The sequence below is a fragment of the Terrapene carolina genome, unplaced genomic scaffold, assembly GCF_002925995.2.
Source record: "Terrapene carolina triunguis isolate 2854851 unplaced genomic scaffold, T_m_triunguis-2.0 Scaffold42, whole genome shotgun sequence".
NCBI lineage: Eukaryota > Metazoa > Chordata > Testudines > Emydidae > Terrapene > Terrapene triunguis.
The window spans coordinates 25,893,115-25,917,231 of NW_020664393.1; the positions used below are offsets into that span (position 1 = coordinate 25,893,115).

A 24,117-nucleotide genomic window follows, 5' to 3' on the forward strand; every position below is an offset into this window, starting at 1 on the left:
TTTCTGGAAGATAAGCTTTAGTCAAACATCACAGTGACCCACCCTATAATCCTGAGGCAAGTCCAATGCATCTTGGTTTGATAATAACGGACAAGAATTGGTTACATTTGTTGGGAGTCCCACATGCTTTCATTAACTGATTCCAGAGAGCTAGGGCTTTCCAGCAAGTCATGTGTTCTCTGAGACCATTTCCTTCTTTTTAGAACAAAGATAATAATACCTTCCTATCTCCCCAGGGTCTTGTATTGGGTAAATTAATGTTTATGAAGTATATAATGCAATGGCAGATAACATTTCGCATCATAGACATGCTTGTGGCAACTGGATACTCCCTCTGAAGAACTTAAATCTCGAGAATAGCATGCAGATAGAGTAAAGTGTTGAATGTATTCAGGCTCATTCAGGTTCAGAACCTTAATTCATGGCTGATAAATAAAGGGTGTAATTCTTCTGCCACAACTTTTCTCCCCCAATACGTCACATAAATAAGGGTATGCCTAGCAATGACATTTACACCCATATTCAGGTAGTTACAGAAGCAGCCAGAGCAGGGGTGCTGAAATAATTTTTAAAGTGGGGGTGCTGAGAGTCATTGAACCGAACTGTAAACCCAGTATATAATGAAACCACTTTGAGCCAGAGATAGTATACACCTTGCACAATCAATATGTCTTCACCTAACTATATTGCCACAAGTGGCATCTATTGGGGAATATTCCCTACATTTCAGCCAAATACTAGTATAGAAGCCAGGATACAAATCACCGTTAAACAGTTACACACCTACTAAGGTGGGTGTACTACAGCTGTGGTGTAAGAGCCAGGAAAATTTTGCATTTGTTAGTTAGCAAGGTGCTATAGATGTGACCATACAGGTTTCTCTAGTTTCAACATAATGCCCTCAGTACACCAGGTAATTCACCAGACATTCATGCATATGCATCTTTCATTGCAAAAATGTGCTCACCACACCTGGGGAAAAAAGGTAGATGCTGTGGCAGATATTATAGCCAATACTTGGCTCTGTAAAGGTAAGAGAAATTTACATTGTGTTTGGGACTTGGGAGGAAGAGCCAGTAAGAGCATGCACACTTTTCTGAGGTTCAACATGACAATGTGAAAATACTTATTCAACTTTTAATAATTTGAGCTTTTATTTGTAAGCTTAGATTTAAAAAAGTGTTTACTAAAACAATATGTTCTTAAGATAGCATTCCTTTAAAAATCTCTCAGTATTTTCCTTAAAAATAGAGATGTCTGCCTTCTGTCCTGGCCAAATTCCAACATGGATAATTACATTCTTCCTACTTTCTATGGCCTCAGCAGTTGCAGTTGGACCCAGTTTGGGATAGTGGCCCCTAGTGATTAATTTGTGCCAGGGCTTGCCAGTGCACCTCTAGGCTTGGCAGGTGATAGCCCCGACACCTCTGGTCTTGCCACATCAGTTATGAAAGTAAAATAATTTTTTGAGCCCAGGCACCTCTTTCATTACAAATTAAGCACTGGTGGCCCCATTGAGGTAGGCCCTATATAAATAGATAAAAAGTTTTAGCCATGAGAATTTACAATCTATGTAAAATTGTACTTGCAAGGGGCACAGAATCAAACCTGGGTCAACTGTTTAGAAGAAAGCTGTGCTCCCCAGCATACTACCAACTGTATTATTTCATGTTCAGTGCTAAACTGTTCAGGTACATTTGCTGTGCACTCGAGAGACAGACAGATTTCAATTTCTGCTCTTTAAATTCTGTTGGTCTTAGCCTTTACTCAAACAAAAGATGTACACCTCTACCCCGATATAACGCTGTCCTCGGGAGCCAAAAAAATCTTACCGTGTTATAGGTGAAACCGTGTTATATCAAACTTGCTTTGATCCACTGGAGTGCACAGCCCCCCTCCCCCCCCCGGAGCGCTGCTTTACCGCGTTATATCCGAATTCGTGTTATATCGAGTTGCGTTATATTGGGGTAGAGGTGTATTTACTTCATTGAGAGTTCAAAGTCTGTGGGATTTGAATTTTGAAAATGTAAACAAAAATATTACTGGATATAATGTAACTATAATATTGGATAGGGCCATAGCAAAAATGGTAGAAGTTTGAAACTTGAAGTAGCACTGAATTTGTTTCTGTATCTATGCTGGTCTACACCAGTGTAGTTTCCACTGAAACCAGTGTGAGCTGTAATCTGTTACACCAGGGCTGAATTTTTCCCATATTCCTCATTGAGAACTAGCACCTTTGTATAATTTCTGATACAGCACGCAATTTGTTTGATTCAGGACACTTTTCTGTTGTTTTACAGAAACATATGAAAGGAAAGATGTGGTCTAGTGAACTGATTATAGGGTAGATTATAGATAGAAGATCTGGGATCTATTCCTGACTCTGCTAAAGATTCACTGTGTGATCCTGCAAAAGCTATTAAATCTCTTTGTGCATCAGTTACTCCATCTATACAATGATAGGGTTGCCAACTTTCTAATTGCACAAAACTGAACACCCTTGCCCCATCTCTGCCCCACCCCTTCTACGAGGCCCCACCCCTGCCATGCCCCTTCTATGAGGCCCCACCCCTTGCTCACTCCATTCCCCCTCCCTCTGTTGCTCACTCTCTCCCTCTGTCACTCGCTCATTTTTACTGGGCTGGGTCAGGGGGTTGGGATGTAGGAGGGCGAGAAGCATAGGCACCAACTTTCCCCGGCGCCGGTGGGTGCTCACGCCCCGCCCCGACTCCACCCTTTCCCAGCCCCAGCCCCACCCCCATTCCAACCCCTTCCCCAAAGTCCCCACCCCAACTCTGCCCCCTCCCTGCCCCTATTGGACCCCTTCCACAAATCCCCGACCCAGCCCCGCCTTTTTTCCGAGTGTGCCGCATTCCCCCTCCTTCCCCCTTCCTCCCAGTGGCTGGGAGGGGGGGAAAGCGGGTATGCGGTGTGCTCAGGGGAGGAGACGGAGGCAGAACAGAGGCGGAGGTGAGCTGGGGGGGGGGCGGGGAGCTGCCGGTGGGTGCTAAGCACCCACCAATTTTTCCCTGTGGGTGCTCCAGCCCCGGAGCACCCATGGAGTCGGCGCCTATGGGGAGAAGGCTCTGGCTGGGGATGTGGGCTCCGAGGTGAAGCCAGAAATGAGGGGCTTAGGGTGTGGGAGGGTGCTCCGAGCTGGGGGTGGAGGAGGGGGCTCTGGGCTGGGAGCTGAGGACTTCGGAGTGTGGGAGGGGGTTCCGGGCTGAGGTAGGGGGTTGGGGTGTTGGAGGGGGTATGGGCTCTGGGCTAGGGGTGCGGGTTCTGGGGTGGGGCCAGAAAAGAGGGGTTCTGGGTGCAGGAGGGGCTCCAGGCCGGGGCAGAGGTGCAGGGGGTGCAGGCTCTGGGAGGGAGTTTGGGTGTGGGAGGGAGCTCAGGGCTGGGGTGCGGGGGCAGGGTGCGGGCTCTGGGAGGGAGTTTGGGTGTGGGAGGGGGCTCAGGGCTGGGGCAGAGGCGTGGAAGGGGGTGCGGGCTCCGGGAGGGAGCTCCAGGCTGGGGCAGGGGGTTGGGGTGCGGGAGGGGGTGTGGGCTCTGGGCAGCGCTTACTTCCGGGGGCTCCCCGAAAGTGGTGACATGTCCCTCGGCTCCTAGGGTTAGGCATGGCCAGGCAGCTCTGCGTGGTGCACGCTGCCTCTGTGCACAGGCACTGCCCACGCAACTCCCATTGGCTGCAGTTCCCAGCCAATGGGAACTGCGGAGCTGGCACATGGGGAGCCGGCGCACGGGGAGCTGCGCAGAGCCAGGTAGGTAGCTTGCCAGCCCTGCCAACTGGACTTTTAACGGCCCAGTCAGCGGTGCTCACCGGAGCCACCAGGGTCCCTTTTCGAAAACCGGACACCTGGCAACCCTAACAATGGAGCAAACCATGCTGTGCATAATAAAGCACTTGACATATACAGACAAAAGTCATTGTAATTAGTAATATTATTTTAATTGTTATAATTATTTTACTATTGCATACTGAGCTCATACAGCAGAAAGATCCCTTAAGCCAACTGAAGTTTATTTAAGTACAGAACAGACGCATTATTGCAACTCCTGTGCAGACCAGTTTACACTTGTTTATTCAAAGAGCATACAAGCTCTGTTGGCACCATCAGTAGAGTTAGTGAGATATACAAATTAATAGTTGCAATACAAGTAGCTTACAAACTCCAGTGGTTAAGTCAGAAGACCTCAAACTGTGAAAATCGATTCCTTAAAAAGAAAAAAAAGAAAATGTGGAAGTAATGTTTAAAAAATTAAGTGAAAAAAACTAATGGTAATACAACATTAAAAGCACTGAAAAGTCAATACATTTCAAAGGTTAAGGTCATTGTGGCAACATTAACTTGGCCTAGTTTTACATACATATGTAGGATTTTCTATTCCTTTTGTTCCCCTCTGAAGTATGAGCTTATTACTTGTTATTCATATACACTTAAAAATTTACAAGATCCCCCTCAGATCCATTAATTTATATCTTTTTTATTCTTTCCTTACTTTCAAAGGTATTGAATTGTAGAGTCTCTCTGTAGCTGAGGAAGGCTCCAGTCTACTCTGTATCAGTCCTTGAACAGCTGGAGTGGTCAATAGCGAAGAAAACCTCAGGGCCCAGGATGCTTCCTTACAAGATCTTCTATATATTTTATAGTTACCTAAATTACTTCCTTATGACTTCACCCAAGTCTCTCATCACTCCTACTAATAGAAAGCCAATGAAAAGTTTTCATCTTTCCATACAAACAAGATGTCAAATTCTGCAGAAATCTATGCTCTGTTACATTTTTGTTATTTTTCTAATCACACACTACTGGTGGTCTGCAAATTATAAGATTTTTCATCCTATAGAGAGTTATCATATCAAATCAAAAGCAAGCTGAAGAATTTCTGGACTGAGACATCTTAGAACAGGGGTGAGCAAACTTTCTGGACCGAAGTCCACATCTGGGTGGGGAAATTGTATGCAGGGCCGGGGCAGGGGATTGGGGAGTGGGAGGGGGTGCATGTACAGGAAGGGGTTCAGGGCAAGGGATTGGGGCAGAGGAGGGGTGCAGGGTGTATGAAGGGGCTCAGGGAAGGAGGTTGGGGTGCAGGAGGGGTGCAGGGTGCGGCAGGGGGCTTAGGGCAGGGGGTTGGGGTGCACAGGGGTGCAGGGTGCAGCATGGAGCGCAGGGCAGGGGGTTGGGGTACAGGAGGTTGCGGAGTGTACGAGGGGGCTCAGGGCAGGGAGTTGGGGTGCAGGAGGGGTGTGAGGTGCAGGCAGGGGGCTTAGGGCAGGAAGTTGGGGGCGGGATGCAGGAGGGCTTCAGGCTCCTGGCAGCAGCACGCACCAGGGCCAGGGCAGGCTCCCTGCCTGCCTGCCCTGTCCCCGGCCCCGCGCTGCTTCAGGAAGCGCTGCGGCCACTGGGGGAGGGAGAGGGGAGGGGGAGGCGGAGGGCTCCGTGTATGCTGCCCTTGCTGCGCCTCCAGGTACCTCCCTCGAAGCTCCCATTGGCCGCGGTTTCCTGTTCCCGGCCAATGGGAACTGCGGGGGACGGTGCCTGGAGACAAGAGCAACACATGGAGCCCTCTGCCCCACCCCCGCCCGGGGGCCACAGCGGCGTGGTCTCGGCCGCTTCTGGAGAGCGGCGTGGGGCCCGCAGCACCACAGGGGGCAGTCCCGCGGGCCGGATCCAAAGCCCTCAGGGGCCAGATTTGGCCCGCAGACCATAGTTTGCCCACCGCTGTCTTAGAAGGTCAGTAACAACCTTTTTGTTTGTTTTTGTTTAAAAGGGTTAAATGAGATATTGTAAAGGGGGGGCCTCTTATGGCCAGCAGTGGCACTGCAGGTACACCTTACTTAAATTTTCCCCTCAATGCAGCATTAATAAATCGTCTTGCACAGATCAACTCAATGAGAAACCAAAACAAACTAATCAGAATAAGTATATTTCCTTTAACATAGCCCAGGGAAGGAGCATTTGGAATAGTAGTTCAAAGGCCCTTATCTCAGAACCCTGGTTCACAGCTCCCAAACTTAAAGTCCAAAACAAAACCTCAAGCTAGTCTAGAACCTGAGGAAACACACAAACAACCCTGCACTATAACCTGCATGACTTTTATTCTCCACTTTGTTGCCTCTTCCTCTTTATATAGCCCAACCCCAGAGCACGGCCTCCTTGATTACACTCCAAGCTATCATTTTTTAAAGGATTAGTACACTATTTCACAGAGATAAGTACACGTACTTCAGGAAATATGCAAATGTCTGAGAGGAGTGGAGAGGAAACTTTTCTTTGCAGGAGGTAATCCCATAGTTTCCTTTTGCAAGGATTTCTTGCATCTTCCTCTGAAGCACCTGGGATCATCCAGTCACTAACCGAGCCCTGTAAATACCTATAAACTTGCCCAGCAACTAAATTTTTTCAGTAGAAGTTCCTCTGTGCCTATCCTTCTGCGCATATGCACTGCAGCCCCATGCCTAAACCCCAGAGAGATGCATGAACCAGAGGCATAAATGCGTGTTCCTCCACCTAACTCACCCGTAGGGCCCAATCCACTAAGGGCAATAAGAGCTCACCTACCAGTTTGGGCCCTTGTGGCTGGCCCAGGGGGCCCTCCCTTATAACTTTTAGCTCAGTGGTTAGGGTACTCACCTGGGATGTGGGAGAGCCCCAGTTTAAGTCTCCCCCCACCTGAGTGGGAGAAGGGATTTGAACTGGGATCTGTCACTTCCCAGTGGTCCATCTAGTTCAGTGTCCTTCCACTAAATGTTTCATTTTGATCAAAAGTTTGAGAAGTTTATCTTTGAGAATTTGTGGCGGATGCGTGAGATCCAAGAGGACTGGAAAAGGGCAAATATAGTACCTATCAAGGTAAAGGGGAATAAGGCAACCCAGGGAATTATAGACCAGTCCGCTTAACTTTGGTACTGGGAAAGATAATGGAGCAAATATTCAAACAATCAATTTGCAAGCACCTAGAAGAACATAAAGTGATAAGTAAGAGTATCATGGGTTTGTCAAGAATCAATCTTGTCAAACCAACCTAATATCCTTCTCTGATAGGATAACAAGTCTTTTGGATTGGGGGATGGGGGGAAGCAGATGATGTGATATCTCTCTACTTTAGTAAGGCTTTTGATACAGTCTCACATGGCCTTCTCATAAACATCTAGAAATGTAGCCTAGATGAACATACTGTAAGGTGGGTTCACAACTGTATGGAAAAGTATACTCAGAGAGTAGTTATCAATGGTTCACAGTCAAGCTAGAAGGACATAGCAAGTGAGGTCCCGCAGGGATCAGTCCTGGGTCTAGTTCTATTCATTATTGTCATAAATGATTTGGATAATGGCATAGAGAGCATATTTATAAAATATGCAGACTATACCAAGCTGGTTCGGGTTAGAAGTGCTTTGGAGGACAAGATGATCTTGACAAACTGAAAAAATGGTCTGAAATAAATAGAATGAAATTCAATAAGGACAAATGCAAAATACTACAATTAGGAAGGAATAATCAACTGAACATATATAAAATGGGAAATGACTGCCTAGGAAAGAGTACTGTGGAAAAGGATCTGGGGGGTCATTTAGTTTATGATCCATTATAAGAGTCAACAGTGTAACACTGTTGCAAAAAAAGTGAACATCCTTCTGGCATGTATTAGCAGGAGTGTTGTAAGTAAGACATGAAACCTAATTCTTCTGCTCTACTTGGCACTCATACAGACGCCGCTGGTGTATAGTGTCCCGTTCTGGGCACCTCACTTTGGGAAGGCTGTGAACAAATAAGAGACAGTCCAGAGGAGAACAACAAAAATGATGAAAGGTCTAGAAAACATGACTTATGAGGAACGATTGAAAAATAAAAGGGGGTTGTTTGGTCTGGACAAGAGAGGGCTGAGGGGGGAGCCATGGTAACAGTCAGCAGGTACATAAAAGTTGCTATAACGAGACGAGGGATAGCCACCCACTCAGGGCAGGACAACGTGCTGTCAGGGTGGGTAAGCACTGGGACAAGCTGGAGGTGTTTACGCACAGGTTAGACAAACACCTGCCAGGGATGGACTGGCTAATACACCCCACGGGACCAGGTGACCTAGGGGTCCCCAGCCAAGCGGGAGGAGGGACCGTGGCGGGGGGAGGCGGGGAGCTGGGAACTGCCGCGTTCGCCCTAACCGGACTCAACCCCGGCAACCTGCCCCCGCACCTACCATTGCCGGGCGAACTCCCGTCGCAGGCAGCGTCCACCCCCGGCAGAGGCTGAGCGCCGGCCGTCTACGCCTGCGCGGCCGGTGATGGAGCGGCGTCTGTGAGGTGCTGCGGCGAGACAGGGAGGCTGCAGGCCAGGTCACGTGATTCGAGCCGAGCGCTGCGGACCATCCGCAGCCGGCAGACTCGGAGCCCGGCGCCTGCTCCGCTGCGCCCGCCCGCCCGCGCGCCCTGCCCGCGGGCACAGGCCGGTCAGCGCGAGGCGGAGTCTGCAGCGAGAGACTCAGCGGCGGCACACACTTAAATTACGTGCCCGGCGCGAGCAGGAGCAGCAGCAGCAGCTCCGGCACTGAGGCACCGCAGCGCACCCGCCCCAGACACCTCTGCTGCTGCTCGCCATGGGATCCGCCGCCGAGCAGCCGGGCAGGGCCACGGGCCTCGTGTCCAGCCTGCTGAACGACACCCTCGAGTTCTACCGCTGGAGCTGGAGCATCCGAGGTACCCGGCGCCGCTTGCACGCACCTGCCGTGCCCCAGCCTGCGCTGCGCCGCAGCCAAGGCAGTGCCCCGACTCTGCTTCTCCGCAGCTGCCGCTTCACCGCCCAGCCAGTGCCGTGCCCCAGCCTCTACTTCCCCCTACCCCTGCTGGGCCCCAGCCTGTGCTCCCTCCTAGCCTCCGCCGTGCCCGTCTCTGCTCCCCTTAGCCCCCGCCGTGCCCCAGCCACTGCTTGCCACCTAGCCTCTGCTTCCCACCCCATTCTCTGCCTTGCCCCAGCTCTCCGCTCTTTGTTAGCTCTCCAGACCCTATTACTGTACATCCCCTATGGATCTCCTTCCCTGCCCTGATGGAACCTGCCTATATCGAGCGCCTTCTGCTGTATTCTGTTCCCCTCCCCGTTCTCCTCATCTCCCCCAGCATTCCTGTCCCATTATCCCTCGCTCTCCAGTTAGTCTTCCTTTGCCAACCCCTGCTGACCCCCTCATCCCCTGTTATCACTATTTACTGCTTTCTTCTTGTCCCCTGCTACTCTCCACCTGCCCCTGCCATGCCTACTATCTCCAGCCTTTCTACCGCTCTTTTCTTCTTCCAGTCCACTCTGGAGAGAGGCTGCCCCTCCCCGTCTTCTCCCTTTACTCACTGTCACTGTCATACAGCGGTCAAAATGGCTCCATTCCTCTAGACACCATCTCTCTGTGCAGAGCACACAGGGACTCTCAGTCCATTAATAGTGCATTGAACAGTTCTGGTTTTAGCCAGTCAGTGGGGGTGAGGAAAAGAGCAAGGTGCCCTCTATCCCTGAAGGTAAATTATGAAATATTACTCTCTTCTGCCTCAGCTTTCTCTATTGGGGTCCCTGTTCAGTTATAAATACTGAGAGCTTATTGGTGCATGAGCTTCTGTTCACCCTCTAACCCTAGGTTACTGAATGATATGTTATGGTTCAAGATAGTGGGAGTGTCTTATTGGAACATGAGACTTTTCACCCCTTAGCTCATCTTCATGATGATATTAAATGCTGTGTTATAGCCTGCATTCAGTAACAATCATATTATTGGTACTCTGGGATTTGATTGCTAAGTGAACTTCTACTTCACTTCCTCCTTTCCCCAATTTACTTTCTTGGTAATATGTTGATATAGCCTAGAATTTGATAGTAGTGATAAACAAGGCCCATATATTCCATGGCATGATATACCTAAATTCACCAATTAGCATGTGATTTCTCTGGAAGACTGGAAATTATGCTGCAGCCGCATTTAAATTTTACAAATCAGGGTTGGGTTTTTTTTTTGTTTTTTTTTTTTTTGCAAAATAGGGAACCAATTAGTATAATTAATACACAAGCTTTTCTATTTATTTTTAAACTAAAATCACTGTATTCCATTGTATAGTGTTCCCACATCTTCCTTGTGCTGCCTTTGTGTGTGTGTGTGTATTGATAACTCATAGCTACAACGTAGAAGTTGTGAAGGGGAAAGCTGGAGGTTTTGGAACCTCGAGCAAGGTAGGACACAGCTTGCAGTTTTGGGACAGGCCTGTTAGGTGGATGTTTCTGCTAAAATGATCAGCAGTGAAATAGTTAACAGTAATTGATGTTCAAATGGTCATCTTTAAGTTGCAGAGTTATCCCAATCATATGACATGGGATAGGTTCACACTTGTCAGAGTTGCTTTTCCAGCCAGGCTTCAGGCTCAGGATGACAATAATGCATCTGTTTATTCTTAGTTTGTGATTTTTTTGGTTTTCTGTAACAGGCAATTGATTCCACAGCTGTGCAATGACAATGTATGGAGCCTTGGTTACAGATCCTGGGAACTCACTACTTCATCAGCTGCCTTTCCCCTTCCTGCTCTGCAGCCCCCCACCCACAGCCATCTGTCAGATAATAAATTAAGCTTATGTTGTAGATACAGACAGCTTATTTCATGATCTGCCTTCCTACCCTAGCTTCTGGTTTTACCTTGACATATTTTAAATATTAAATTAATCCTATGCACTCATCTCTGCTATGGTTCAAATCTTCCAGAAGTCAGGATCAAATGGAAAAGCTGCAGCAGAAATGCATTGCAATCAGCCAGTGTGTGCTACACTGAATCGATTTGCATATACCCATGTAATACATGAAAGATACCCTCTTCTCCCTAATCAGTGCTATAGTCAGACTGAAAGAAAATTGTGGTAGGGGTCTCCTTACAGCCTTTTCAGGAGAAGGATTTTTTTTAGTTTTCCTGCCTACTGCATGTGTGTTTTTAGTGGCTACTGTGGTACAGTACAATAACCGTAGTGATCAAAAGACAGAGCTGGAAGAAAGAAAACTCAAGAAAAGGGTGATTACAAAAAACAGCAGCAAAAGAGATGGCTGTCTTCTATTAAAACTGCATATTATAGAAAACTTTCTGACACTATGCAGTTTCTTTGTGCCATAGGCAATAATAGATGTCCTTTTGATGTTTCTAAAAGCACGCTGAGCTTCTTTCTAATTAGATCTTCAATAATTTTTCATTATTTGGTTAATTGCTGGTAATGAAGTAGTAGTCTAATTTAGGATTTAAAAAAATTTAAATGTCAGTTACATTGGAGAGGGGGAGAATGTTTCTTGTTATGACCATCAGGTTACTATTTTTGGAGGCTCCCTGCGAGGACAGTCTTGGAAGGGGCCTAAGCCATACCATAACCATTTTAGTATTTCTTATTTATATAGTGGCAATATGTGTTATTACTGCATTTGATTGTGGAGTAATATAAAAAATTTGCCTCATGTTGTTACATAGTCTGTGTGTGATGTTTCAATTCACGACAACTTTAGAGTCATCACATGAAAATGCTATGTCATCAGATAAGACATGACAATGCCCCAAATTCAGTTTACGGATTTGTGGCAGTCTTGCTCAGTTCACTGCTATTCTGTATATGCTTTTACTTGGGGAAGGCGGCCATGGAGCATCTGGATGCCCCTCTTTCTAAACTAATCCATTTCAAAATCATGAATTTACCACCGTCAAGAACCATAGCAGTGATGTTGTTCAACAGCCAACACAGAAGAAACTATGCCATGCAATCACATTTCACAGCACAGAGTATGGGCAGCATCACTACGTGGTATAATTTCATCAACTAGTGATACTATGAATCACTATTACTGAATAAACCATATTGAAACTTCACTACAGGAACATTACACAATACACAAATGAAGAAATGGTATTCCCATTACAACCTGTTTATTCCAGCCTTCCCACATTACCTTGTTTTCCCCATCATTTGTAATCATGCATCCCAGCCTCTCACCTCTCCTCATACAGTAGAACCTCAGAGTAACGAATTGACCAGTCAACCACATACCCCATTTGGAACTGGATGTATGCAATCAGGCAGCAGAGAGACAAAAATAAATAAATAGTACAGTACTGTGTTAACTACTAAAAAAATAAAGAGAAAGCAGCATTTTTCTCCTGCATAGTGAAGTTTCAAAACTGTATTAAATCAATGTTCAGTTGTAAACTTTTGAAGAACCATAATGTTTTGTTCAACTTCAGAGTTACAAATGTTTCAGAGTTATAAACAACCTCCATTCCCAAAGTGTTCGTAACTGAGGTTCTATTGTAATGCACAACCAGACCTTCCTGCCACTTTGCAATGTTGCCAGCCTTCTTTCCTTTTGCTGCCCCAAAAATCCAGGAATGGGACCAGGGATATCTTGGCTCACTTTTCAATTTTGGCATAGACTTCCTGTGCTACCGTAGCTCCACCCTGTCATAAGATCACCAGGAAGAGAAAAATATTGTGTTTTTTAAATATCAGTTTAATCTGTCCTGGGATTATAACACTATTGTGATAATCCCAATTGTACTTTTTTCATGGTGTCACTATAGGGCAAAGTTGTTGTTTGTCCTTCAAATTCAAAAATGACCATGACATTACTGATTGGTTTGGTTTCTGTGAACAAGTGAGTGGCTGATCAGGCCAGTTTGAGCTTTGAACTTTCTGTGGCACACTGAACGAGAGATGCCACTGTGAGTTACTTGATTAAGAGCGGACATGCTGCTGTTGTGACATTTACACTGCTGGCGCTTCTGCTATGCCTCAGTTCTCCTCTGCTCATAGACGGTAGCTCTGGTATGGATGAGACTTCGCCAAGTAGAACGATCACAAGCGAGATCTTCCCAAAACTCTGGGTCAGTGTTGAAATGCTTGAAGGATAACTTGAGGGAGTCTTTGAAATGTTTCTTCTAGCCTCCCTGAGAGTGTTTTCCCTCCTTTAGCTCACCATAAAAGATCTTCTTTGGCAGTCGCTCATCTAACATTTTGGTGACATGGCCTGCCCATTTCACCTGTGATTTCATCAGAGTATGGATGGTTGGAATACCTGCCTATATGACAACCTCAGTATCTGGAAATTTGTCTTGCCATCTTATCCTCATCAGTTTCCTCAGACAGGCCATATGAAAGTGATTCATCTTCATAACATGGTGTCTGTATACTGTCCATTTTTGCATGCGTACATCAAAGTGCATGCAAACACAATAGCTTTGTAGACCTTCAGAATTGTTTGTTGACTAATGCTTCTGCACTCCCACACATTTGCATGTAATCTGCCAAAGGCCATACATGCTTTGGTTTCATCATCAATGACAACTGCATGTGAAAGTTTACTGCCAATGTAGGTAAACTTGTCCACTGCCTGGAGCGCTTGGCCATTCACTGTGATAGTAGGCTCTATGTAAGGCTTTCCTGGTGCAGGCTGGTATATCACTTGTGTCTTCTTGATGTTGATTGTGAAACCAAAATTGTCACAAGCTGAAGAGAAATAGTCCACATTCCACCCCATGTTAGACTCAGATTTGTCATTCAGGGAACAGTTTCATCAGCAAACAGAAGATTGTGAACAGTCACTTCCTGTATCTTCGTCTTTGCCTGTAGTCTCCTCAGATTGAAAAACTTGCCATCAGTCTGCTATCTGATGCCAGTCCCAGTGTCACAGTCATGAAAGGCATCTGAAGCATGGCAGAAGAGGCTTGGGCCAACATACAGCCCTGCTTTACTGCATTGGTGACTGGGAATGGTTCAGATGACTTGTCGTCGTACATAACACGAGCGAGTATGCCATCATGGAATTGCCTAACCCTTGCACTGAATTTCTCTGGGCAGAGTTAAGGTTGTTTGGATGCCCTAAATGTACATTTCCATTCTTTAATGTGTTTGGATTTCTTGTAAGTTTAACCTTAACTCTGAATTTCTGTATTTAAAAGGCTTGGTTTTGAGATAATTGCAATATCCCTGTAACTTTTTTCTCTTTAAGTTATTCATGTACTTCCAACTTTAACACCCTGTAATGTAGCTTTTTGGTCTTGGAATACTTTTCTACTCTTTCTTGTCTATTTAGGCCCCAGTCCTGCAAATACTTAAGCACGTGTAACTACTCACATGATTAGTCTTATTGGAGTCTATGGGAGTATTTCCATGAGAAGCACATGTATAACTTTAATGTTTAAGATCAGAGTCTTAGAATTTAAACTAGGCTGGATTGTTTTAAATCAGTCAGCAGGAAACCTTGATTTAAATCAACTTCAAGTTTGTATTTTCCATTTGTATTTCTTACTTTCTCTTAAAAAAAAAAAATTGATTCTCATTAGTTTGTATAATTTGGTACTAATTTTTGCTAACCAGGGTTGGGAGACACCTAAGCCCTACTTGCCCTCAGCATGAGGAAGTTTTTTCTGTGCCTGCTGTGGATCATCTCCCTGAAACTCACTAGTCTCTGCCAACACAAGCACCACCTTGCAGGCCTGGCTTTCTGTACAAGTAGTGATAGGCACACACCAACCCTCAAGTCCATGCAGCATTCCTTGTAGAATCTAGCCCCTTATCCATTAGACACTCACTGAATTACCAGACCTGCTTTTCCCAAAGGAACAATATATACCAGATTGTAAGAGTCAGCTCAGGATCACCACTTTGCTTAATACCACAGCACTTAGATATGTTTATAGTGAAAATATAAGATAAGAATCTTCTTTAAAATGTAAGAATATTGGAAACAAATGTTTACATACAAATCATTGCATGCTTTCTAGAGACTTAAATGTAACTAACAAGTTAAGCTTCTTTAGACAGGAGGATACCTCTCCGAAAGTTCTCTCCAGCGTTTTCAACCAAGCCTGGCTTAAACCCCTCTTTTATGAAGCAAACTTGCTGTCCATTTACTTTCTTGGTAAAGGATGACTGGTTGTTTTCTTTGTCCCCCAAAAATATAGTAGAGTAAACCTTTGATGTGCACCTCAAGATAGGGTCAGTTCCTCCCGCCTTGCTGTTTGCTTCTTCCTGTTACTTTTCTGTCTTTTGAAGATGTTTTTTTCTTTTATAACCTTTTAGCATTTAGATTAGACTAGGGAGAGGGAGACCTATTGTGAACCATAATACTTAATTTACATGTGAACAGCACAACAGGTAAACACTTCTTGTCTGATAAATCTGTTTTTCACCTTTGCTGGTGACCAGTCCCTAAGAACATAAGAATGGCTATACTGGGTCAGACCACTGGTCCATCTAGCACACTATCCAGTCTTCTGGCAGTGGCCAGTGCCAGATGCTTCAAAGAAAATGAACAGACCAGGAAAATTGCAAATGATCCATCCCGTCATCCAGACCCAGCTTTTCACAGTTGGAGGTTTAGGGACACCCAAGCATGGGGTTGCGTCCCTGATCATCTTAGCTAATAGCCATTAGTGGACCTATCCTTCATGAATTTATTTAAATTTTTGAAACCCGGTTATACTTTTGGCCTTCACAACATCCCTTGGCAACAAGTGCCACAGGTTGACTGTGCATTGTGTGAAGTAATTCTTTGTTTTCATTTTAAACCTACTGCCTATTAATTTCACTGGGAGGCCCCTGGTTCTTGTGTTATGTGAAGAGGTAAATAACGCTTCTCTATTCACTTTCTTCCCAAAATTCATGATTTTGTAGCTCTCTATCATATCCTCCCCATTAGCCATCTCTTTTCCAAGCTGAAAAGTCCCAGTCTTTTTAATCTCTCCTCATATGGAAGCTGTTTCATAGCCTCAGTCATTTTTGTTGATCTTCTCTGTACCTCTTCCATTTCTAATATATTTATTGAGATGGGATGACTAGATCTGCACACAGTATTCAAGGTGTGGGCGTACCATCGATTTATATAATGGCATTATATTTTCTGTGTTTTTTTTTTTTTTTTTATCTATCCCTTTCCTAATGGTTCCTAACATTGTTAGCTCTTTTGACTGCCACTGCATATTGAACAGATGTTTTCAGAGAACTATCCACTATGAACCTCTAGATTTTGAGTGGTAATTGTATGTATAGTTGGGATTATGTTTTCCAGTATGTGTTACTTTTCACTTAACATTGATTTGGTCTGCCATTTTGTTGTCTACTCACCCAGGTTTGTCTATTTTTTGCTATTTTGTTTGCCCAGTCACCCTAGACACAGAACATAATTTTCATTGTATATACATAATTCCTTACACAATACCTGTACATGAGTTGTACAGTAATACTGATGACGAGCATGACACCAGCTTTGATCTGGGACCTCACATGACATCCTTTGAACTAGAATGTACATACCAGACCCAGACAAACCCTGTAATCCATGCACGCCTCCTTGCCAGTTGGCATTAATTGGTTCTTGGGTCACACTTTTATAATGCATGTCAAACAGCATGTGGATGAAAGTAGGAATTAAAGAAACACAAAACCAGCATTTTAAAATTGTGTTATTAGTTAAATCTACTTTAAATGTGCTGGATACATAAGGAAATAGATGTAAAAAGTTTTAAATTGATCAAAACACAGTTTTATTGAAAAAAGGAAGTATTCTCTGTAGTTAGTGAATTGAACTGATTGTTTGTCACCATGTCCTTCAAGATTTTTAGAATTAGTATCTCTCATCCTCTCACACCTCATTTTTATTCATAGAGTGGAAGAGGAAAACAAGCTTTCCTACTTTTCAACTCCCAGTCAGGTTCTCAATTTTGAATGAGTTAGTCATTGAACTGAATCAGTTGAATGAACTGAAAAGAAGAAAATAGTCTGACTGCACCCACAGCAGAGGCCACTGTTGTCAAAAGCTGGCTTAGCACTTCCAACTCTGGTTCCAGATGGTGAGCCAGTGATTTCCACCAGCTCATTTTAAAGGATGTCAAGCAAACTCAGACTTAAGGCCAGAAGGGACCATTGTGATAGTGTGGTCTGAGCTCCTGCACATTGTTGGTCACAGAACTGCACTCACCCACTCTATTATAATAGACCCATAACCTCTGTCGGAGTTACTGAAGTCCTCAAATCATGATTTAAAGACTTCAAGTTACAGAAAATCCACTATTTACTCGAGTTTAAACCTGCAAGTGACCCATGCTGCTTGAATATTGATTTGACTTAAACTACTATATTGTACTAAGTTTATGCCTTAAAATAAGTGGTCATAATTTCAAATTTAACTTTAAATGATCTTGTTTTAAAAATTAAACCTGTTTAATTCACATTTAAAAAATCCAGTTTAAATAAAAATCAGAATTAAAAAAAAATTGTTTCTTCCTCCCCCGCCTCTCCCCTCCTCCATTTTAAACTCTCCAGGGCAGGGACTAATCTTGATTGTGTATGTACAACACCTAACACAATGGGGACCCTATCAACTGATTATTCTTCTTCCTATCCCCCCTATTTATTCTTCTGTTTTATCTTAGCTTTTTTCCCCCCATTCTGTCTATGGTTTATTCTTCCCTTACTATTTTAATTCTCTATTCTCCTCTCCCACACAGTCTCTTTCCTCAGCCCTATATCTCTGCATACGGGACATTTGGGGCTTTTGGTATCTCAAGAGGTGACAGAGGCAGTTTGGACAATCAGGCTATGCAATCCTACCGGTTATAACAGTAGCTAGATGAAGGTACTGAAATGATCAGCAGCAACAACATAGTTAACAAGTCAAGCACTGGCATGTTTATCTTTAGTTTTCAGAATTAACACTCCTTTGAGAAGAATGAATTCACATCAGTCTGATCAAGAATTGTTTTAGAATATTTACAACCACACAGGAAGACAACATTGCAAAATACTTTGTTTTAAAAGGAAATTAACATGAAAAGCTGTTACCATAAAGCTAATGCAGCTTAAAATCCCAGGAAGTCAAACTGGCAAAATTAAGTTCCAACAGCAATATTAACTTAAGATGAATTGTACATATGAAGGTATTGTCTATTCCTGTAAATTTTTTGTTAAGTGTCTGGTTTAGTACACTTACATCATTAAAATATATAACAAAATAGGTTCACAAACTTTTTCATAGCAAGGACCATGTCTTTTGTGGATCACTTCCCTCCCCACTTCTGCTTACATATGTCAGTGTGGAAAAGCAATTCCTTACATGCAAAACTAGTAACAGAAAAGAATTAATGTATTTTTGAAGTAACAAAACACAAGCATCACCACATGACCCATGAGTGCTACTTGGAGCACTGGTGGTACATGAACCAGTTTGAAAACTGACAAAATATACAGCAAGTCTAATGTGCCTTGCTAATTAATGTTGCTGGATCTTTAACTTGTGTGTTGACTTCTTGTGATTGTTCGATCATAATGTTGTATTAATATAGCTTTCTGCATTTAACTTGCTTGTTTTTAAAGAAAAAAATTCTTTGTTTAATAAGCATTTAAATGGCCCCAAATAGGTTTTAAAGTTCAAGTCTCCGAAGTGAATGGGATGTAAACCTTTACTATTGTTGTATGATTAGAGTATTTTTACTGGGACTAGGTTAGAAGAACAGCTGTGCCCCTGTTGATATGGCTGCATCACATTTGCAAAGAGAGGTAAAAAATGAACTTTCAGAATGTTGCAGGATGTAATAAGTAAGCTGAGACCATGAAATTCTAAGGTCCACATTTTTCTTTCATGCCCATAGTACTGTCACTGATGTTAAAGCCATATATATGAGTTCTATTTTAAACATTTTGCAATGTGTTCTTCACTGAGGGCATTTCTACATGTACACATACTGCATGGCACTCAGGGGTGTAAATCTGCAGTGGTCCAGTATGCTAAGTGTCTGTGCAGAACCTACTACTGCATGCTAAAAGTATCCTAGTGTGCTGTGGCATACAGCTGATTCAAACTGTAATATGTCAAAGTGCACTAAGGAGCTTTTAGTGTGCATCAGCAGGGTCCACATGGACAGTTACTGCATGGCATGCGGAAGCACTGTAGATTTGCACCCCAGGCATGCCACCTGGTAAGAGTACATGGTATGCCTGCCTTGAACCATTTGCATTGTCCCAGCAGCATCCTTCCCATGTTTGGCAAGGTGGGTAGGATAAATGTATGATGGTGTCAAAGAAAAAACAGCCTAATTTTAAATGTAAGATTTTCGCTGATGCTCACTGTATGCACCCAGAAATGATTTGGTTTTGGATTTTTTTTTTAAGTTAGAAGTAATTGTTTAATCAGTGTTCACCCCACGCCCCATGACCAAAGTCACTTGTCCTCAGCAAAGACACTGCTGACTTTAAAACATTGGCAGTTCTGTAGCATTAACAAAAAAAATGCTGTGGTTAGTGGGGTTTTTTTGTTTGTTTTGTTTTATGGTGGAAATGCCATTTCTCCACTGAGCTGTTTCCTTCTCCATTGTGACCTTAAGTAGAGCTGGTGGCTCAGTGGAGGAACTGATGGTAGATGTTATACATGGCTGCAGGCCCTCATAACAGTGTTGGCTATCTGGGGCACCTACAAGCTGTAACTATCTCCAGCCCCCAAATCCTTCTGTGCCCGTAGCATCATTGTAACAATTTAAAAAGAGTCTCTGCTAGGATTGCCATGTGATTAAACTAGCCTAATGTCACTTCATTGTGCTTGTGCATGTCAAGGAAGCATTTCAGCACTATGCCTACAGTCGTCTGGTGCTTGTAAGTATGTGAAAAATATCTATTTAGATGGATGAGAACAGTTACATTAATAAGGATTATAAAATAAAGTTTGAAAGATATAAACCCCCATGCTTCTGGACATAAGTTGGTCTTTAGCCAAGGGGGCAAGGAAGACCTGCCTGTGAGGAAGTATCTTTTAATAATTTCCCATTTCAGGATTTCCAAATATAAACTAGACTAGACGACCCTGTGGTCTGATCTGGTACTGCAGTTTATTCCATAAGTGTGGAATGCATTTATACTGGTGCCCACTAATGCTCCTATAACTCACTGTCTGAAGCAAATGGAAGTGTATATATCTTGGCTATAAAGCTTTTTGCTCAAATTTGGTTTGCTAATCTCAACCAAGGAATGAGTTAAAGTGATACTGCAATTAAAGATGGTGATATTTCCATTCTAAAGTTCTCATTTTAGTTGCTTACAGTTCTCAAAAAACTATTTTTTTTTTTTTGTCTGAAGCTTCTCATTCCTGGTTTCAGGAAAGTTTCCCACTAGCTTTTCCTTCTCTTGGTGGTTTATACCTTTTTAAGACAAACGATTTTTGGCTTGACATTTTTAATACTGCTTGTATCCAGCTCAAAGGAGGAGGTTTTTTTTATTATTAGAATTACAGAGTGGGAGGAGAGGGGAAAAATTGAATGAAATCTGTCTGCCTGTTTTTAAAAATGGGAAGTAATTGACAAAGGCCAGTTGCTTGGCTCCCATACTCACTTTTGGGCTACTGTCCACATAATTCACCAGAGTTAACGTACTCACTCCTCAGTGCTCTTCCGAACACCTACCATGGCTGTCACGACAATGGTGTGTGTAGAATCCTCTTACAGTAGGCCTATGCTGTTTTCCCTATTAGCATAGTTGAAATGCTGCTGGGTGAAGATAAGGCCCAATCAAACAGCCAGTAAGGCTGGTTAAGGTTGGAGTGGGTTCGGAGAAGGGCCATGAGATTGATTAAAGGATTGAAAAACATGCCTTATAGCAAAAGACACAAGGAGCTCAATCTGTTTATTTTATCAAAGAGAAGATTGAGTGACTTGATCACAATCTGTAAGTACCTACATAGGGAACAGAAATTTGATAAGAGGTCTCTTCAGTCTAACAGACAAAGGTATAAAACAAGATCCAATGCTGGAATTTGAAGCTAGACAAATTCAAATTAACAAGGTTCACATTTGTAACAATGACAACAATTAACCATTGGAACACTTGATGAAGGGTTGTGGTGGATTGCCATCACTGGACATTGTTAAATCAAGACTGGGTGTTTCTCTTAAAAAAAAAAAAAATACGCTCCATTTCAGGCATTAATTCAGGGAAGTCCTCTTGTCTGTTATGTACCTCCAGCTCAGTGATAAATCTATGCCTTAGTTTTCCATCTGTAAGAGTCACAGAATGCTAATAAATTAATTAATGCTTCTGAGTCACACATAGTACAGTGGTAGAAGAAGAGGAACATCAATTCCTAAGAAGACAGTCCTGTTAAAATCCTTTAAAAAAAAAAAAACACTTTATCCACGTTACCAATATCTCATGTTATTAGAAGTGAAATAATTTTATTTACTTTTTGCATTTTTCTTGGCTTGAATTAGTCAGTTTTACTTGAGTTTATAGAAATTTGCTACTCTGGTTCAGTAGCATCTTTTCATATAACAGCAAAATATTGCAATGTTTGGATTGCAAATGCCAAAGGGGAAAGTTTATTTTTGAAAATTGTTTCTACTGAAATTTTCAAAACCTGACATTTCTATTGGTCTTGGGTTTTGCAAAAAGCTAGTTTTTGTTTCAAAGCTTAAATCTGACAAAACTAGACGCACTAGCGTCACTTGAAGTGCTGTCTATGGCACAACTGGCTGAATTGTCAGAAGAGGAATTTAGCAGAGGCCTGGGTGGGAAAAGCATTGCTTTTTTCTCCTGTTTGGTGGTGTTTAAGGAAACTGAGATAGGAGGTCAGTTCTCACCTTCAAACTCAAATTGGACAGACTGGTCAGTCATTCGCCAAAGGGTTTAAGGGCATATTTGCAGCTCATCTGGAAAGCATTTCTCTTGTCCATTCTGAGGTTTCAGTTATCTTGAACTACTGAGCAACAGGATTCACTCATCTATAGGGCACCTCTTCCTGGCTGCTCAAGGCCTGGTATCCCCTTCCATTGTTTGCTCTCAGTGTTCCCTCTCACTCACTGGGACTCCACACACTCCCTCTTCATGACTTGGTCCTCCAACTGGGTCACCATGTGTTTTCCCTTCTGGGGCAGGATGGCTGCATATCAAAGTCTCTCCAGATGAACTGTCTGGCTGCCTTTCCAGGCCATCCTCTAATTCAAGACTAGGGCACTTTCCTCAGTGGTGGGCTGAGTACCCCAGCCCAACCAGTAATCCAGGTTCCAGTACAGGGACCCTCTGTTCAGCAACCACAGTCTGCTTACTCCCAGACTCTGTTACTATTTCCCTGTGCTTATTCCTTATTTTGTCGTCTAGCACTGGTCCTCCAGGATACTACTGGAGCTCCCTGTAGTTGCTTCACTCCTCTCAGGTGCTTGCCAGAGTCTAGATTCCAAACATACCTCCCTACTCCCAGGGAATGATTGCAGACTACTTCCCCTGTAGTCCCCTTCTATTCTGAGCCTTCTGGCTTTGTACGAGCCCACCCTACACCTGCTCAGCTGAGCTTCATCTTCTATTAGGGCTTGCCTAGCCAGCCTAATTCTCCCCTAGGTGCAGCCTGCTAAGTTAATTGGCCCTTTCCTAGCTACCTTAACCCCTGCAGGTGAGAATTCTTTTGACATCCTGGCAGAGTCTTTTGACAAGCTAAAAAAATGTGATAGAATGTATTTGCAATAAATGTATTTGAAATGTTTATTATGTGTGCTAATTCTTCAGTTTACAAGCTTAGGACCGAGGGTTGCAGACACTTATTAGTGTCATGCTTTGTACCGTGAGTGATTCCCTTCAGGTCAAGTAGAGTATGTGCAGTAGTAAATACTGTACTTGTTAGTAAACGTTTGCTGGACTGTTATTTAGTAAACATTTGGGCCATTATTTCTGAAACATAGTGTTTCTTTTAGCAGTTTAAATTCTTAAAAACTCCATCAGAAGGAAGCTAATTTAAAGCCTTTATAAACATTTTGTTGTAGTTTAATGTATGTGAGCTCATTAATCCTGACTTGCTTTCTTACGATGGTACTCTTTTGTTTTGTAAAGTCCTTGCTTAATGATAGCAATAGGAGGGCTGACTGAAGGTATCTGAAAAGTCAAATAAAATAATACGGTACCTCAGGAAGTGATCAACTGGTTAGTAATATCTGGGATACTATCATTTTTGATGGAATTATTAAAATATCAGTTTAAATTTTGTCAAAATACACTGAATGAGCTGAAAAAGCTTGCTCATGAAGCGCGCCTTTAGAAATGTAACTGTTTAAAGATATCTGCAGAAGTGATGGTAATTGGACAGATGGATATGCTGGATTGGCACTGTAAGTGTCTTTGCGCTGAGAATAGTAGCCATAGCTATTAATACTTTGAAAGGCTCCCCAGACAAATTAGTGAGTAGCAACCTTCTAGCTAAGGAATGAATATGCTCTTAATCTAAAAACCTAGACTATTGTGTGTTGATATTACATGAAATAAGAATGCAAGGATATTTTAAACCTGCATTATGTATTTTTAGACGTATAATGCTTTCCAAAGCTAATATAGAAACTGGATGGAAAAGCCACCTTAGACTATGCAGTCATCTTCCTGCCAATGCAGGATTTTCCCCTACAATATATATTTGTAGGTACAGTGTTCTTCTGCCTCTTTTCACAGTTTATACTTACTGGTTAAAATAATTTGGAAAGATTAATTTTTGAGTCTCTATAATAACTTACAGATAATTATAAAGAAAATAGCCCTTAGATTTGACAGAAGCAAATTTCACACCAAAAAAATTGAACACCGTATAATATGATTTGGTTGAGCTTCTTTCTGTTTTAGCTTTCGCTCACCACATTATTGATTTCCCGCCCCCCCCCCCCGTAAAAACGTTGGAAGATAGGTTAATTTTGTGTCCTTGTGTTCTTTGTTTTCTTAGCATGTAGGTGTTTTATTTAAGTCCTTTATTGAGATTCTCCCCCCAGTGCATGTGTGTAACTTCCACTAATGCTAAAGCCGCATGTGTCTCATAAGGAGAATTAAATACCACAAGCATAGGTACTTCAAGAATATATATTTTTATCTCTTGCTTCAGATTTATAATGTGGGATTTTGAAGAACTTTCACTCCCACCCACCCACCGACAATTACTGTAAAACTTACTCCATATGAAGGTCTGAGTTTTGTATAACTGTATTTCTCATGTGGTAAAAACATTAATATTTGTGACTGCTATACTCCCTGTTTTTTTGTTTGTTTGTTTTTTTGAGTTCATTCTTTCGGCTAAGTGCAAATTAAAACTCTTACCTTTTTGGAATATACATTTTATTTT

General features: G+C 43.0%; 1 protein-coding gene across 1 annotated transcript in view; it reads left to right on the forward strand.

Moving 5' to 3' along the window:
- The first annotated feature begins 8,595 nt into the window (after positions 1-8,595).
- Positions 8,596-24,117, forward strand: part of ELOVL4 (ELOVL fatty acid elongase 4) — a 55,526-nt gene continuing 40,004 nt past the window's right edge. The window contains exon 1 of the mRNA XM_024194653.2: positions 8,596-8,695. Within this exon, the coding sequence (XP_024050421.1) occupies positions 8,596-8,695 (100 nt within the window). The remainder of the gene's footprint in view (positions 8,696-24,117) is intronic.